The 16,832-nt window shown below is 33.3% G+C and overlaps 1 protein-coding gene across 5 annotated transcripts in view; it reads right to left on the reverse strand.

The window, feature by feature from the left end:
- SSBP2 (single stranded DNA binding protein 2) overlaps window positions 1–16,832 on the reverse strand; it is a 258,475-nt gene that overhangs the window by 64,972 nt on the left and 176,671 nt on the right. For 4 of the 5 annotated variants that reach the window (XM_037530499.2, XM_037530500.2, XM_037530502.2 and 1 more), the window contains one exon: window positions 8,554–8,643. The exons of the other annotated variant lie outside the window; for it this stretch is intronic. In XM_037530499.2, coding sequence (XP_037386396.1) covers window positions 8,554–8,643 — 90 coding nt within the window. The remainder of the gene's footprint in view (window positions 1–8,553; window positions 8,644–16,832) is intronic. 5 annotated transcript variants of the gene reach the window in all.

Below are 16,832 nucleotides of genomic sequence, written 5' to 3' on the forward strand. Positions count from 1 at the left end.
CTGTTCTGTTCCCTGCTCTGGCTCTGTTGAATTCTCACCTTCCCGCGCTTCTGACTGTACCCAGTGCTTGGATAAATAATTAATTTAAAAAAAAAAAAAAAAGCCAAAACCAGCCAAAAAAGAATAATCAGTATTTTCCAGCCAAACTCTTCCATTCTCAAAAGTTCTGATATACTAGGTGTTGGGTCACTCCCAGGACTCTGCCGTGTTAGTGTACAAGACACACTTGGAGAAACATTGTTTTTAGTCCTTAGTGTGTAGATTTCTTATCAGGTTCTAAATCTGTCTCACAAACTGTTTGTGTAAATACAAGTTTACTGGAACAGCCACACTCATTAGTTTACAATGTCTATGGCTGTTTTAACATTACACCAGGAGTTGAATAGTTGTGATTTCAGAGTCTTTAAAGCTGAAAATATTTACTATATGGCTTTTTATAGGAGTAGCTTGTCAACTCCTGACATAGAATATAAAAAATTATTCCTAAACACCATTCAGAGATAAGGTATGTTTTAAAAAAAATGCTAATATATAATTAAGATAAATCAACACCACTTTTTTTGAAATTTGTAATAGATTTAATAACTAATTAGCTTTAATTCCCCAAAGAATGGTGACCATTTTTTATAACCAATATTAAAAAATTGTGTCATAAACTGCCTTTGCACATTTGGTATACACCCCTCCCTGCCCCACACACAAACAAGCTTTTGTAAAAACTAAGGCACGCTGGGAAGAATTTTCAATAGAATATTTTCAAAAGAAAAGCTAACTTCAAACTATTACAGATGCAATTTTAAAAGGGTATTTTATTATTTCAACTATCTTGACACCTTTAGCTTGCAGAAGCATCATGAAAGTGAAAGGAAAACCAACTGGTTTAGGATGGCCAAGCTAACTTTTCCCTGAACACTCATTTTGACAAACTACAAAAAAGTATGGTTTCTAATTGGAAAATGCAAACACTCTGCACCCTGTCTCTCCCTTCTTTGCTCACTGTACATCCAGCCACTGCTATAGTGTCTTTAGTTGTTTGAAATGGCAATTTTTTTAAAAAAAGCATACTTACTCAAGCTGAGCAGTTTTAATTTGTCCTAATAGTTGAGGCCAGGAAAACTATTACAACTGCAGGAAAGCATTATCAAAGCCAGCAGCTGTCAGGCACCTTAATTTTTTTTAGGCTGCTTTTATCTTTATATTACAGAAAGACTTGATCCATTCTTCACACTTAGAATCTCTCTTCTTTAAATTTCTTAAAAATGTTATTTGGAGTCTTTAAACTTAATATGTATTTCTTGAACTTGGATAAACAAGCAACTTCTCCCACCACCACTCTCCAAATCCTGGTACATTTAATCATAAAACAATACTACTAATGTTTGAATTTTTAAGGTACAGATAATATAAGATGTTATACTACGGTATGTCAACTCTATTTGAAATTTTTAGTACCCTACTTATCCAAACTGAGAAAAGCTATCCTATCTAATCTTTTGGTTCATTAGCTAACGTCAAAGATGTTATTTACAACTTCTAGGGATAAGAGAGAATGTTGCTCATGGTTTAGTGTGTTATCCTAAGACTAATCACACAAAAAACCAAGGTGAGGAAGAATAAGAGGAAAGCAAGCCATTGGCAGTGAAGACAATAGGAAGATTATTAATAGAAGAGAGATGAAAATATATATGACTATTTGATTATATGTACAAATACCAGGACAAAACAGGTGCTCCTAATAGTAAAATGGTTGGATGTCTGAATAGGAATAGCAAAAGGGCAACTTCAAAATATAGGACTTCTTTCCAGAAATCTGTTAAATAAATATATACTTCCAGAAACATTTAACCAGGGCTTAGAAAAGCATGTCTTGTGTATCCTTTTTAGTTTCAAATGTTAGAATAATTACTCTTATTTTTGACTCATTTTCATTTTTTTCTTTTGAAATAACAAGAATATTCTATCACCCTGAGCTTTGTTTTTGTCTTCACTGCTTTATGAATGTCATTTATATTGAAGCTTTTCCAGTCAATAACAATCCCATGGAGAGAAGGGGAGATTTTTCTTCTATTTTTTGTTCTTATTGCGTTGTTACTATGTCAAAGCATTAGGTCAGCTAGCTACAGTGCAGTCTTGCTAAAAATAGATCCTTTGGAAAATAGACCCTGAATAAGCAGAGATATCTGCAAACCACCACTAGATGGCAAAGCAGCTTTACCATTGTTGACATTTTGCCTACAAACAAAATTTGACTAATTTCTACCATATCGGAATTTCGATCAATTCCGATTTTTAAAATACGGATGTCTTAGTTTGAAACTAAATTACCTGGTATACTGTATCTGCAGCAAGTATTTATAATCTAATGTCAAAACCTTAAATTTACAACCCAACATAAATGTTAGTTTTCAACAGTATAGGAAAACTAGAGATCCAATGACTAGAATTCAGTAAATACATCAAGATAAAAATCAAAACAATGATGGTAAAAATTAACAAAAGGCTATAAACAGTTCAAAATTATTTACAAGTATATCTCACATAAAATTGTAAACTCAAAGATACATTAAAAGACTATACTGTGTTTTTATATAGAAATTAGATATGTTTAGAGTGAGTTAAAAAAAAAGGTGTAGTTTTCTTCCTAAAAAGTATTCTGAGGTAAGAAGCACAATAGAAGGAAAACAATATATAATACTTTTACTCCTTTCAATATTTTTTTGTTGAAGTATGAACAATTTACTGTAACATAAAATTACAGTAAATTCACAAGAGAAGTTTTCTTGTTACTTCCTCAATTCCATAAAATCATAAAATTTCATAAGGTAAGAATTAAGTCTGTTTTTTAAAACACAAAAGAATAAGTACTTCATTTTTATTTTATGCTTTTTTTCTCAACTATTTCGTTTACTATACATGAATAAGAAGAAAATCGAATTAGGCTAAGAACCACTGATGCTTATTTCAATAAAATTGCAGAAGTCAAGCTTTGCCTAGGTTTTTTTTTTTTTTTTGGTAAGAATGTTGTGAAAATAAATAAGCAGATTGACATTTTAATATATAATTCACATTTCTTAGCATACAATGAAACTATTAACATTCAGGCACAGGAGTCAGAGTACAGACAGTTCTATATACCTGCTACATATGCTCATACCACAATATTTTATTCCAAATGTGAATTCAAGCAATGGCAGCTTCTACTGTCTTTCCTCTGACTCCACTAGTAAGACTTCCCAAAATGAGAAAACTGCTTTAAAGTTCTTCATTAATTCCCCAGTAGGTCACTTGAAAGTTCTTAGGGTTTTGTATACAAATTACTCCACTGGTAAGACTCCAAGTAAATACTGTGTTTTACTTTAAATGATTTTATTCTCTAAATTGATACCTCTTGTATGTCCAACTAATCCCACTGATTTTACTTAATGGTCTCTTACCTCAACAATAGGAGCTCTTCTATTTAAAAAAAAAAAAGTCTTAAATTTAATATCTGTTGCAAATAGAAAGTCACTAAAGACTGCCTTCTGGGGTAGATTTATTAAATGCATGAGGTATGTATCAATTATTTATTTTAGAGTATAAGTTAATTGCAATTTTTCAGATGCAGCTGTTATAAAAGTTTGTTATGATTCCTCTTGGTGATATATTAAATCTACAATTACAATGGAAAAAGGGTTTGTTTTGCAATATAAATAGGAATGAAAGGGGTGTCTATTTAGAACTGTTTCTAATGTACCTTTTTATGGTATCACATAATGAGTAGAGCTCAGAACTATTTAAGTTTGTGCTTTATGTGCTTTTAACAAACTATACTTTCAGTTATTCATTAAAAAATTTCATAGGTTTGGGCCTCCCTGGTGGCGCAGCGGTTGAGCACCGGGTTGCGGAGCTGCCCGCAGTCTCTGCAGCGCCAGTTTGATCCCCGGCCGCTGGGTGAGGGTCCCACATGGCGCGCAGACCTCTCCTGCTGCCTACTACTCCCCTCAGCAGTGTACTTCGGCAGTCTGACTGTTCTGTTCCCTGCTCTGGTGAATTCTCTTACCCTCCCGTGCCTCTGACTGTACCCAGTGCTTGTATAAATAATAAATAAATAAATCTTTAGGGGGGAAAAAAAAAGTTCCATAGTTTGAACACACTCAATTCTTACCTGGACTAGTCCCATTTCACCTGTCCTCAAATAAGCTTTGCATTTCCCCACTAAGAATTGAATTCAAAACTATTCTCATACTCTGCTTAAAGGTCAAAGGCAAGGGGAGGTAACTACTCTCTATAATTTAGTAGTTGCAAGCAAACTGAGAGGCTGGAAAACCTGTTTAGCACCCTTCTAAATCTGTTTTGAACCAGGGATTCTCTGTCATCTGAGGGTCTGGCTTTTTGGAGAATCTGAGTCTTTCCCATTGAATCTTCTGGACGTTCCCACCAGAAGGAAACATTCAGCTCTTTCCACTTGGTACTAATCTTCCCAGTCTTGCCCTCACCTAATAATCAGGATTGTGCCTGATCTTAGGAGTCAGTGTCTTAGATTTTGATATTTTTTACAGTATCTCTTTGAACTGGATTAGAAACTGGAATTTGGACTTGAGTAGAGGTAGCAGAGACAATTATAATTAATGGAAGGCATTGCTATTTTTCCCCTACCAACTACTCTTCATTAGCAATAGGCAGTATGGTCACAATGACACTGAAGTGCAACTTGGTCTCTGTAGTAAGAACATGCTAACATGTAGGGAATAACCTGTAGTCTGATCCCATATGGGCCCAAAGACAATAATATCCCATTCCTTTTGAAAAGAGTTGATAGCTTTAGCTTTTCAGTATGTCAGAGAGCCATTTCTAGGGAGACTGGGCATATTTAAAAGCCTGTTGAATAGTGGGAAATAGTATTTGGGATGAGCTGGAATGATCTAGGATAAAGAAAAATGGCAAGTATATGAAACTCAAACATAGCTAACACTTTTCACTTCCTATTTTTTAAATTTTATATATGTTTTACATCATTTTAACTCTCAAACAATTTTAAAATTATTCAGAGACCCAAAGTTGGAATTATTCTGATTCATCCAACCCTTTCTCTTCTATCCTTAATTTGGTTAATCAACTAAGGCTTATCAAATGTAAAACTCTGAGCAGCCACTTTTTCTGTCCTACTGTCACTACTCTTGCAAAGGTTTAGAAAGTCTCCCCCTAGTTACGATAATAGCCAACCAACTGCTACCTCTGCATCAGTCTCTTTAATGAGTTTTATTGCTTTTTTCCATCCTTTAAGTGTCAGTGTTTTTGGAGTTTTGTTGTATATGCTCTTATTTCTGATCCTGTGCTTTCTACCTAGTTAATTCACCTAATCCTGAGGATTTCAGTGCCCTTAATATAACGATGATCCTGCAATTTATCTCTACCCTAGATCACTGTTTTCAGGCTCAAACCTGTAGGCCATTAGCCTAAAGGACATCTCTAATAACAGAAAGTCCCCCAGGAACCTCTTATGTCCCACCTTGGACCTATTTTTCATTTTGTAGTTCCTATCTCAGAAAATGATAACTCCATCTGCTCAAGCTAGGGTCAGAAATCAGGATATTATTCTTGAATTAATTTACTCACACCCTGCACCCCCCCCCCATTTATTTGTCTCAAATCTGTTCATCTCATTCCATATCCACTGCCACTGCCTTAGTTCAGGCCATCATTAAATCTTACCTGAATTATTATGAGAGCCTCCTAAATAAGTCTCACAGCCTCCAGATGTATCCTTCTGTGGTCCAGGTTAGACACTGTCACTGAAGTGATGTTTCTAAAACTGCAAATATGAACATGCCTCTCTCATGCTTGAAATCCTTTAATAGCTTATGACTGTCCTTAAAATTAGGCTGAAGCTCTTAACTAACCTATAAACCTCCTCAAGGTTCCTCTAGAGCCTCATCATCAGCTCCTCTCCTTTAACTAATTAAGCTCCATTAAAAATTTTTTTTCTCTCCTTTACCCACTAGGTCTTTATAACTTTTCACCCTCTTGAAATATTCTTTCACACTCTCCCTGCCTCATTTGCCTGTTAAGTCATCTTTAGATGCCAATATGGATTTCACTGACTATTTTGAAAGTTCCCCCCTACTCCCACCCCAACAGTGCTCATCTCAAGATTGGATTTGGTGGCCTGATTTTCTCTAGGAGCACACTCTAACTTAATATAGCCATTTTCTTTCTACACTTTAATTACCTTTTCTCTCAACATACTGGAAGGTTTTTTTTTTTTGATGGCAGGTATTTTGTATATAATTGTAACATTAATTCTATACCATCCATTCCATACTTTGTATCATCAACTCTATAGTTTGCATTCTGGTCATTTCCATTCTTAAAGATATCTGACAACTACAAGCCTACTGAATAATCAAGTCCTTACCATGGTAACATAAGGCCTTTCTCCTATAGTACATCTTTCCAACTTCATTTCCAGGAACTCCTGCCTACTTTCCCTCTGCTTTCTCTCTTTTTAGTATGAACACCTCTGCACATGTCACCTGGATGCTTCCACATTTTTACTGTTACTGTTCCCACTTTCTGGATTATTCCTTTGCTTATTTTCCTGGAAAACTTTTCTAGACTACTCTTATCTCCAATTTAGGCAGACTTTACCACTCTCTCTTCTAGGTCATCACAGAAGTTTACACTGTTTGAAGTCCAGGTGACATGTGCAGAGGTGTTCATACTAGTAAGACAGAAAGCAGAGGGAAAGTAGGCAGTAGTTCCTAGAAATGAAGTTGGAAAGATGTACTATAGGAGAAAGGCCTTATGTTACCATGGTAAGTACTTGATTATTCAGTAGACTTGTATAGCAGGCATGGATCCTGCTATATTATGGTTTTTTATTTTTAATGATGTCTCACTGGTGGGACAGTGAGCTACAGGAAGATAAATACTAATCAAATATTTATCACATTGGAATAATTAAGACAAACTTAACTGTTCTAGCTACTCTTAACAAGACTCAGGCAAAAGACAAAGTAAGGGGAGAATGGTTCACTCTATAAAAGTGAAAATAATATGTGGGTTTAAACATCTTTACTGAACTCTAGAAAGAATGAATTCCTTTCCAAGCCACCTCCTTTTTAAAAGTGCCACTTACGAGCTGTTACTCGTAAGTATATAAATTCCCTAATTTGTTCTTACTTCCAACTTATATTCGGTAAGAGAAAAAATATTACAAGCAGAAAAATTACCTAAAAATATTTTATGAATGATCAGCTATCAACTTGAAAAGCTAAATTCAATGACAAGTCTAGAATGCCTTGATTTGAATGTCAATTGTGTCACTTTCTAACTTTGTGCAAATCACTTATCTATGACGGCCTTGGTTTTTCCATCTATAATGGGAATAATATGTACTTCACATCAAGAGTTATTGTTGGGATTATGAGTTTATATATGAAGCATTTAGAACAAAGCCTGTCACAGTAAACAGTGATTAAATGTTAGCTATTATCTTAATAATCAAAAATTATGTTTTAGAGAAAAAGCATCTAAGACAGAATGAGCTGGAGATAACTGAATATTCCAGATCACTTGGGGATATAGAATAGCTGAACAAATAAGTATATCCTAAGGGACTTTATATTTCAGAGTTGGTAGTAGGTTCTAACTGAGACATTTGTATTTGATTGCTGTACTGTACTTTGTAACAATTTTATTTCTCCATTTTCACATTTATAAGTACATTGATCTCTATAATAATGATATGAATTAACTAACAAATAATTATCAAGGATTTGAAAATACAAAACACTGGAGTGACAAATCAGTAGCTATGTAATTCATTGACAATATAGCATATTTCATTAATTCCTGTAATGCTTTTCATGTCTAGTTCTTAACTCCTAAATTTCTCCCATTTTTTTTAAGGGTATTATAAAATTAACTATGTAGTTAAAAAAAAATAACCTTTCAGAATCTGTTTTGATTAGAAAACCATCAAATTTGAAATGTGGATGCCATGAATTAGAAAACCCTTATCAACATTGCTAAAGTAATTATCTTGTTGAAATTTTAAAATATTAACATTTATTTTTAAAAACTCCACTTTAAAAGCTGCTAAGATTCTCAAAAATGTTTTGATAGAGCCAATAATAATAAATGAATACATTATGATTTAGCTATATTTTGAAAGTACAGCCAAATCCTGATTATCTTTAGTCTTAGGGGAGATATGGATAGCTTGGATAGTTAAAATCGACATATTTCAGAATTTCATCTTGAGGCCTCTTCTCCCACACCAAATCTTTGCCACAATTAACTTAATGGGCTAGCTAATTTGCATTTCAACTCCCTCTTTTAATTGAACAATGAAATGACAAAATAAATAACTGAATAAAAATTTAACAACAAATGAAACATAGGAAGGGCTAATCTATACACCAAATAACCAGTCTCTGAATAATCAAGAGTTGGCTGCACAGTGTTATGTTTACCTTAAACATAAAAATTGCCTGTTCTCCTTTATAGATTTAAATATAATCAAGCAGGAGTTCCTATGCCTTAACATTCCTAGTCAGTTTCTCTGAGTACCTGAAAGAACCCTGGTGGTACAGGACCTACTGGCATGCCATCTCCTGGGGGAATGTTTCCTAGCACTGGACTGGGAGCTGCTGCAGCACTCTGCAAAGAATAAAGGAGAAACAAACCTATGTCATTATAGAGAAGGCACAAAACCAAAGACTAATGATAAAAAATTGTAGGAAGGGAAGCTTTTCAAGTCCAGAAACAAATATTGGTAATTTCCCCCACTCCAGAGGTAAACTAAGATACAACACTTACTTTAGCATATGACTGGCTAGATTATTTGTCTTAAACAGGTCTCTTTAAATTTTGTCATAAAACTTTAATAAGTTGGTAGTTTGAATGATATATAAAATGCAAATAGACAAAATGAAAAAATTTAAGTAAATGCTTTATTTTTAGGCATCTGAAATGGCAATATCACCAACTAATAAAGTTGAAGGTAGTAAGTTTATAAATGGTGGCTCTAGGAGCTGCAAAAAATTTTTTTAGATTATGCTTTTGTCTTAAACAGGTGTAATTAATTGTCAGCCTAGAGGTACCAACAGTTACATAATTCACCTTCTGATACACAATTGTTAGCCAAAATATAATTGCAACAACAAAAAGCGTAGGAGAAAAAATTAGACTGAATAAGAGAAAGTAACTAGATTTGTAGTTAGTATCAATATATAAAATAAATACATTTATGAAAAATGTCAGACTGAAAAATTCTAAGTCTAGTTCACTCACATTTTTAATGGAATCCTATGGCTTTATGATATCGGAGTATGAAAAAGTTTGAGTTAGCCTCTTTTAATCAATCCAAGCTTTAGATTTAGTTCTTATATAGAAACAGTAATACATCTGTCCTACAACCATGGATTTCATTCTTCAACCTGCATAGTTATATTATGGACACTAAGAATAGTAAAAAAGGGACCAGAATATGCTGCAGACAGATTAGCAACAATCTGACAGTTCAGCTATAAAATGAACTTGATCATTTCTGGGTCTAATGTATATATGTTATACTGTCCTCATCTAATAGGTCAGTATATTCATTAGTGCATTAATATTCCATTAAAAGATATAGTATCTCAGTATATTTGTACATAAATTGAAAAACACCAAACCATGTATTCTGTATTAATAATGAAGGCAAATTATTTTACTAATTTCTGAGGAAATGTAGATGTGATTACCTAAAATGCTGTTCACATACAGACAACAAAAGCTAAACATTTGATAATGTCAGTATGAAAGGACAAATAATATCTTAGATATTAAGATGAAGCCTCAATCTATTATATTTAAGGAAAAATATGCAATTTCATTTAGTATACATTACTTGATAACAACCATTTGCCAGACATTGTTCTGTTTTACTTTATCAACATTCATGTTTTTAAAAAATGGAAGGCAAATTGCTGTTTTAATTTTAGCTTGCGTAAAATTTTACATGATGCCAAAGTAAGGGAAATCTACCAGCAAACATTTGTTTTCCTGTAGTTTAAATATAATTACAGTCCGTTTAGGAAGAAAGATTTGATCTACGTTCTTTGATAGTCTATTATTCTCATGTGGAAGTTGCTCTTACTACTAAAAGCTAGACATAGATTGTTACTGTTCTTCTAATTGCAGAATAGAAACCTGTTTTGCATTAAGATATATACAAAAAAAAAGTTTGTAAACCACACTGACATATATTGTTATAGAAATGTATACAAAACCCTAACATAATTGCTGCAACTTCTTAGGGTGGCTCAAAAATGCTGCATTCTGCTCAATTTTAGTTGCCTAAAATTTATATAGGAGATGCCTTTGCCTGCCTAAAGGAAAAAAAGAGAGTATTAAATTACATAAAGGTATTGCTAGTTCTTTTCTTCAGTTGTTCATTATAAGTTTTCTATGTTTTTCAGCTGTTATTTAAAAGTGAGATCAATGATATACATTAAAATTTAAGCAAGTGAAATCTTAATTTAAAATGCCTTCTCATTTTTTATGACCTGAAATTTATTTAACAAATTCAATTAAAATACATATTGTCAAAGACCATTTTAGGCTCTGAAAAATGGCAGACAACATAACATGACGGTAAAAACAAATCCTTGGTTTGTGAAGTTAACATTCCAGTGAAGAACGAAAGACAATTCTGGGGGCAGGGTGGTGGGGAAGAGGGAATAGGGTCTTCCCAGTAAAGGTGATAGAGTTTATAATTTTAAATAGGCTAGTCAAGGATGAATAAATCAGTTGAAAAAATAATTATCTGGGTTATCATGATTAGTAACTAATTTTAATTTGTCCCTTTCTCTGTTGAGATTGTCTTTCCTACATTTCAAGAGGTACCAAATTCTTAGTCTTCATCTCTTCCCTCTCAGAGGCACAAGAATTTTGTGGGAATTTTTCTCTCCTGATGACCATACCTTGGGCATGAGAATGGAGATCTCTTAAAAGCTGAGTTTTATAGCCAGCTTGATGATTCAGTTTTAACATGTGATAGTAATTTCTAGCCTTTGCCTGAGGAAGTAAAGTGAACTGAATACTAATAATTAGTTTGTTTACCCAACACACAGCAATAGTCCAGATCATTTCAGCCCAAACAGCACTTTGGAAACCACATTTTGGAACTAAATATTCTATCCATTTTTCTGGGATTTTATTGGCAAGGGATAATTTCCCCATTTATTACTATGTGGACTCAAACTTAGAGCACATTTAAGTACACCCTTTGATCACTAACAAATACTGGTATGGCAATAAACACTACAGAGGTAAACTAAATGATACTTTCTAAGTACTATAAAAGAGTATACTTTTCCAACTGATTAATTTGCTAATTTATATACAAGAGCAATAGAAATAATACATGCTTTGGAACTGTAGGTTAGTAAGAATCAGTTTTGTGTATTAAGGGCTTTATGTAAAAGAAAAAAATCCCAAATTTTTTGGTTTCATTGCTAGAATTTGAGCTTTGTCTCAAGTTTACTCCAACTCATAAGAAGGATTTATCTTTGGACCTAAGGATCCACAGAAAATTGTTGTAGCATCGAAGTCAGTAAATAGGTATTCCGGGAGCTTGACACTAAATCTCAAAAGGACAGTAGATAGCTTAATTATATTAAACTATTACAAAGTATTAGTTTCCCTGGATTTGTGTGAATTCCTGTTAGAATACCACAGAAAATTATTATGTAATATATCCATGATTACTTAGGGTTGACTTTGCTTTTCTTCTTAGAGAGAAATTAATATAAATGATATGGCCTTTCAATATTTCTTATAAGTAAACTGAAAATATTAGATCAGGGTAGATGTAAGAATTTTAATCATTATAATTGTTTTGTTTCTGCTAGATTAATTTGTATGCTTTCAAAAACATTTTCTAGCTATTCTTAAATTTTGTGATTGGGTGTTTTCAAATGACCTAAATTATGGAACAACTTCTTGCTTTCCCACAGATAAAGTAAACTTTAAAAAGTCACTGTCAAATCCTCATGTTTACATATATTTTTGTTTTAGTCTGTGTGTCATTTCCTCTTGAAATTTTTTTTTTGTATTTATTATGCCTTCTTAGAGGGTAGGATGGTATAAGGTAGTTTGTGTCCCTTTTCTTTGGAACATTTTCTCCCTTGTAATATGTCTAGCGCCATTTTCCTTTCTTTCACTGAATTTTTAAAAATACATTTATCTTCCCTAATTCTCTATTTAAGGAACAGAGAAGTGTTCTGCTATTTTTTTTCTTCTTAAATAAAAATATGAAATAAAATCTGAAAGAGTTCTTATTTTAACCTTAATTGTTGTCACTAGTGATGTCTGGTAGAAAATCTACTTTCTGTAGGGAGGTTTCAAAGCAATAGACATAGTAAAATTTTGTTTAATAATCAGCTGTATCATGGTATTTTAAAACATAACTGGCATTTAACAAGAGTCTATATACTAAATAACTATTCTTATTAACTAAGGATTTTACTAAGGCTGCTAGAAAAATGATTAACTTACATGTAAAATTATGAAGATAATAGAAGCAAAATAATGATACAATAATTAGAAAGTAGAGGGAGGGCTAAAGGGAATTGTGAGTATAAAGAGGATGAGTAGAGAATTACTGATTTATTATTAAACTTTCCCAATGGTGTCTAGAAAAAAAATCCACTATACAATTTCTATATTTAGGAAATTTTTTGTGGTTTAGCCAGTGATCAAATTTCATATTTAACAAAATATCCATGTTCTTGATCTACATTTTTATCCATTTGCTCAATATCTTCATATCTCTAATTTCTGTCCCCTTGTTTTATCTAAATATATAATTGTATATATATTTAATAGTATATAAAATACTCTACAACTATTGTTTGTCCATTTTTCCTTGGGCTTCTATCAATATTTGCCTTACTTTCATTCTGTGTTCACTGCACATGCTTTGATAACCTCTGTGTCTTTATTGTGGATTCTATTCTTTATTAAAAGTGACTTTCTTTGTCATGTTTAATAATCATTGCCTTGAATCTATTTTGTCTGAAATTAATATTGCAAGCTCAGCTTTCCTTTTGTTTGTGTTCATATATTAAATCATCTCACATCCCTTTAAGTTATAATTTATTTAACTGCTTTACTTGTTAGCAGTAAAGTCCTCTAATAAGTAACAAATGAAAAGTCATTTAAAATTAGGAAAAAGGAAACAAATTTTCTTTATCCTAATATTTCCCTATATAAAATGAAGTAAACTTACTCTTACTTTTCTTCATTTCCTAATCCTTATTATAACTGTAGAGTTTGAGGCATAAACTTTGTTTTCATAATCTGTTCTTTCACAAATAACTTTTACCCTCTACATTCCATTTTGTAATTTACTTTCGGCATTCAAAATAACTCCAATTTACCTAGTTTTATTTCTTATCTTTTTTTTAACACTACTCAAATTTAAATTCTATACATTTCCTAGTTGGCTAGAGAATATATGAATATTGTTTCTCAAAACTCCCACACAGGGCCTCCCCGGTGGCTCAGCGGTTGAGCGCTGGGCTGCGAAGCTGCCCGCAGCCTCTGCAGCGCCGGTTCGATCCCCGGACACCAGGTGAGGGTCCCACATGGCGCGCAGACCTCTCCTGCCACCCGCTGCTCCCCTCAGCAGTGTACTTCATCAGTCTTCCTGTTCTGTTCTCGGCTCTGGTGAATTCTCTCACCCTCCCCCACTTCTGACTGTACCCTGGTTCTTGTATAAATAAATAAATCTTAAAAAAACAAAAAAAAAAAAAAAACCTCCCACACAGGAAAATTTGTTTGCTGACTCTCATCAGATTAGCTACCATTGTCGTTTGGTATTTTAGAACCTGGTTTGGTATTTGTTACAGAGAAGTCTGACAGTATGCTGATTTTTCGTCTATTGAGATAGGTTTTTCTCTTCTAAAGATTTTAAGTGTGTTTTCTTGATGGTTATAATTCTCAAATATTTCAATTCCACACATAGGTATTGTTTCTAAATTACCTTCCTAGAATGATATGAAACTTTTCTATTTTTGTACCTGAATTATCTTTTTCCAATACTAGAAACAGGGGGAGATCTTTTCAGTTAATAGGTGTAAAAGAAAGATCTGACAAACCTCAAAAGGGTATTCTTTGTAAATGTTATTAGCAACTAAGTAAACAGTTATGGTATTAGAACAGAATTTTTCTAAGTTACTGGTTTCCTGGGAAACGGATACACTTGCAGAAAGTACTTTACATATATATATATATATCATGTACTATAAAAATTAATAAATTGACTAAGCTTTCTTTTCAGGTACTATCCAGATAAAATTGTAAGCTATAAGAAAAACAATATACACAAAACGTTCATTGTAATATATTTGTAGTAAGAAATTTTCAAACCTCAAATTCAGCAATAATGTAATGCTTAAATGAACTACAGAGCATCTAAGTGATGGAACATGAATCATCAAAAATAATGGGCACAAATAGCATTTGGGTAATGCAGGAATTTGTTGTACATGCCAAATATAGAACTTAGTGTAACAAATTATATAATTGGTTAAAAGAAATCTATGAAAGACCGTAGGTGATATAACTGATGTTTAAATAAAAGTTCTGTAAATGTCATTCTATTTTTTTAAAAAGAATTATTTATTTATTTATACAAGCACTGGCTACAGTCAGAAGAGCAAGAGGGTGAGAGAATTCACCAGAGCCACAGTAGGGAACAGAACAGGCAGACTGATGAAACACACTGCTGAGAGGAGCAGCAGGCGAGGTGTGTCGTGCCATGTGGGACCCTCGCCAGTGGCCGGGGATCAAACTGGTGCTGCAGAGGCTGCGGGCAGCTTCCCAGCCCAGCGCTCAACTGCTGCACCACCAGGGGAGGTCCTCATTCTATTTTTAATATAAATAAAAATTATAGGTTAAACACACGTGCACTGCCCATTTTACCCTTTTTTTGAGGGGGTTATAGTTCACAGATGAAACCATCTGATATCTTTTACTCACTTTATCTCTTTCACTCACTTTCTGACATTTCACTTTATAACAATCACCGAGAGGTCCATCCATTTTTGTCTCAAAATACACTATTTGTCTATCAGTGGGTACTTAGGTTGGTTTCACGATTTGGCAACTATGGACAATGGTGCTGTGAACATAGGCATGCATTAAATCTTTTCATACTAGTGTTTTCAAATTTGTGGGATAAATACCAGAGGTGTTCCTGGATCATATGGGATTTCTACTTTAATTGTCTTAAGCACACCATCAATTTTGTCAATAACTATAAGACCAAATGCTACCTTAAGACAAATCTAACCCCTAAAATTTAAGGTTAAATGCAGATAGAATTCTTAGTTCAATAAAGCAGGATGTAAAACGTTTTCATATTCATACTATGAATACCACTTTTTCTTTGGAAATTTAAGTCCTAGAAATAATCTAAAAATCACATTATTCTTGGGCATTAGTTTGCACTGGTTATACAAGTTCATCTTAGCATCACATACTCTCCCCCAGTCCAACACCTCTTTCACCCACTTAAGAGTCTGGAGAACCATTATCACTGGCTGTTGTGCAACTTTTTAGGCCTGTTTTTAAATCACAAAACCCTAATTATCCAGAAAATAATATTCGATCCCTCAAGATTCCAAAAGAGGGACACACCAGAAACATTTAAAACAAAATCAAGTAAACAATAAAGCAATAGCAAGTAGAAGTATATATAGTAGCAAAGAGTTAGTGATTTAAATATTATTGCTGATGTTTGCCATGTAGAAGAAACGTGCTGATTGGCTGATAATTTCTACAAACTTTTTCACGTACAAATGGAGAAGCAATGGTAAATAGGACAGATAAAAGGGAAGCAACATGTTTTGAGTGCAAGAGAAATGCAAAAAGACCCTTATAAAGACAGTTATGCTTTCATTCCCAAAGAAAACCTTAGAGGATAACCCTTGATTTAGTTGTTGATTTCTGAACCACAAAACCTGGCTGCTGTTCTGAAAAATCCTCTGTGAATTCTGTATTCAGCTTTAATCACAAAAGGTAGATTACAAGTCTTCACATCTGTATATGCACCAATTTTGATCATACAAAATTCTGAACTTAGTTTGACTTTCTCAAAATGATGACTACGAGTCATTAAGAGAATTTGTCAATAGCAGATTAAGTGCGTCTGTTTAAAAATGAAATGTAGGTATTTATGACATCATTTTTAGCATTAATGTATTGCAAATTCAGCCCTCAATAGGTATTTTTCTTCCTATAAGTTTCAGAGGTTGGGTAAATTGTTATTAGAGCAATTGTTATTAGTGCACTATAACCACATGGTCAACTAGGCCTATCTGTGAGCTTTTCCATTAAATATCCCTGCCCCAATACCACAAACGAACATTTTAGTCAAACAATTATATTGAAACAGTATTTCAAACTACAGAAATTTAAAGAAAAAAACAAGGAAAGATGCTAGAAATATTAATATACTGTTTTTTACATGTTAGTCATTATAGATTCTGGGCTTTGCTCTATTTTTCCCTTTTCAACCTTAAAGATGGAAGTTTTCATCTCTTCTATATTATTTGCTTCATTATAAAAATTCCTGTGCTTCTACTTGAGAGTCTAGGTGTTTTAGCTTTTTACTAGCACATAGTAAGGAAAGTCAGATAATTAGAGTCATTCTTTGGAAACAATTTCTTCCCCTTGTGGTAGGTAGAAAGGTCCCCAAAGATACCCAGGCCAAAATCCCTATGCTTATGAGTGTGACAGCCACAAAGAGCTGAATCCTACCAAATAACCTACAAAAGCTCAATGGAAGATTCTCCCCA

This window comes from Talpa occidentalis, unplaced genomic scaffold (assembly GCF_014898055.3).
Source record: "Talpa occidentalis isolate TD23 unplaced genomic scaffold, MPIMG_talOcc4v2.1 talOcc4.6, whole genome shotgun sequence".
NCBI lineage: Eukaryota > Metazoa > Chordata > Mammalia > Eulipotyphla > Talpidae > Talpa > Talpa occidentalis.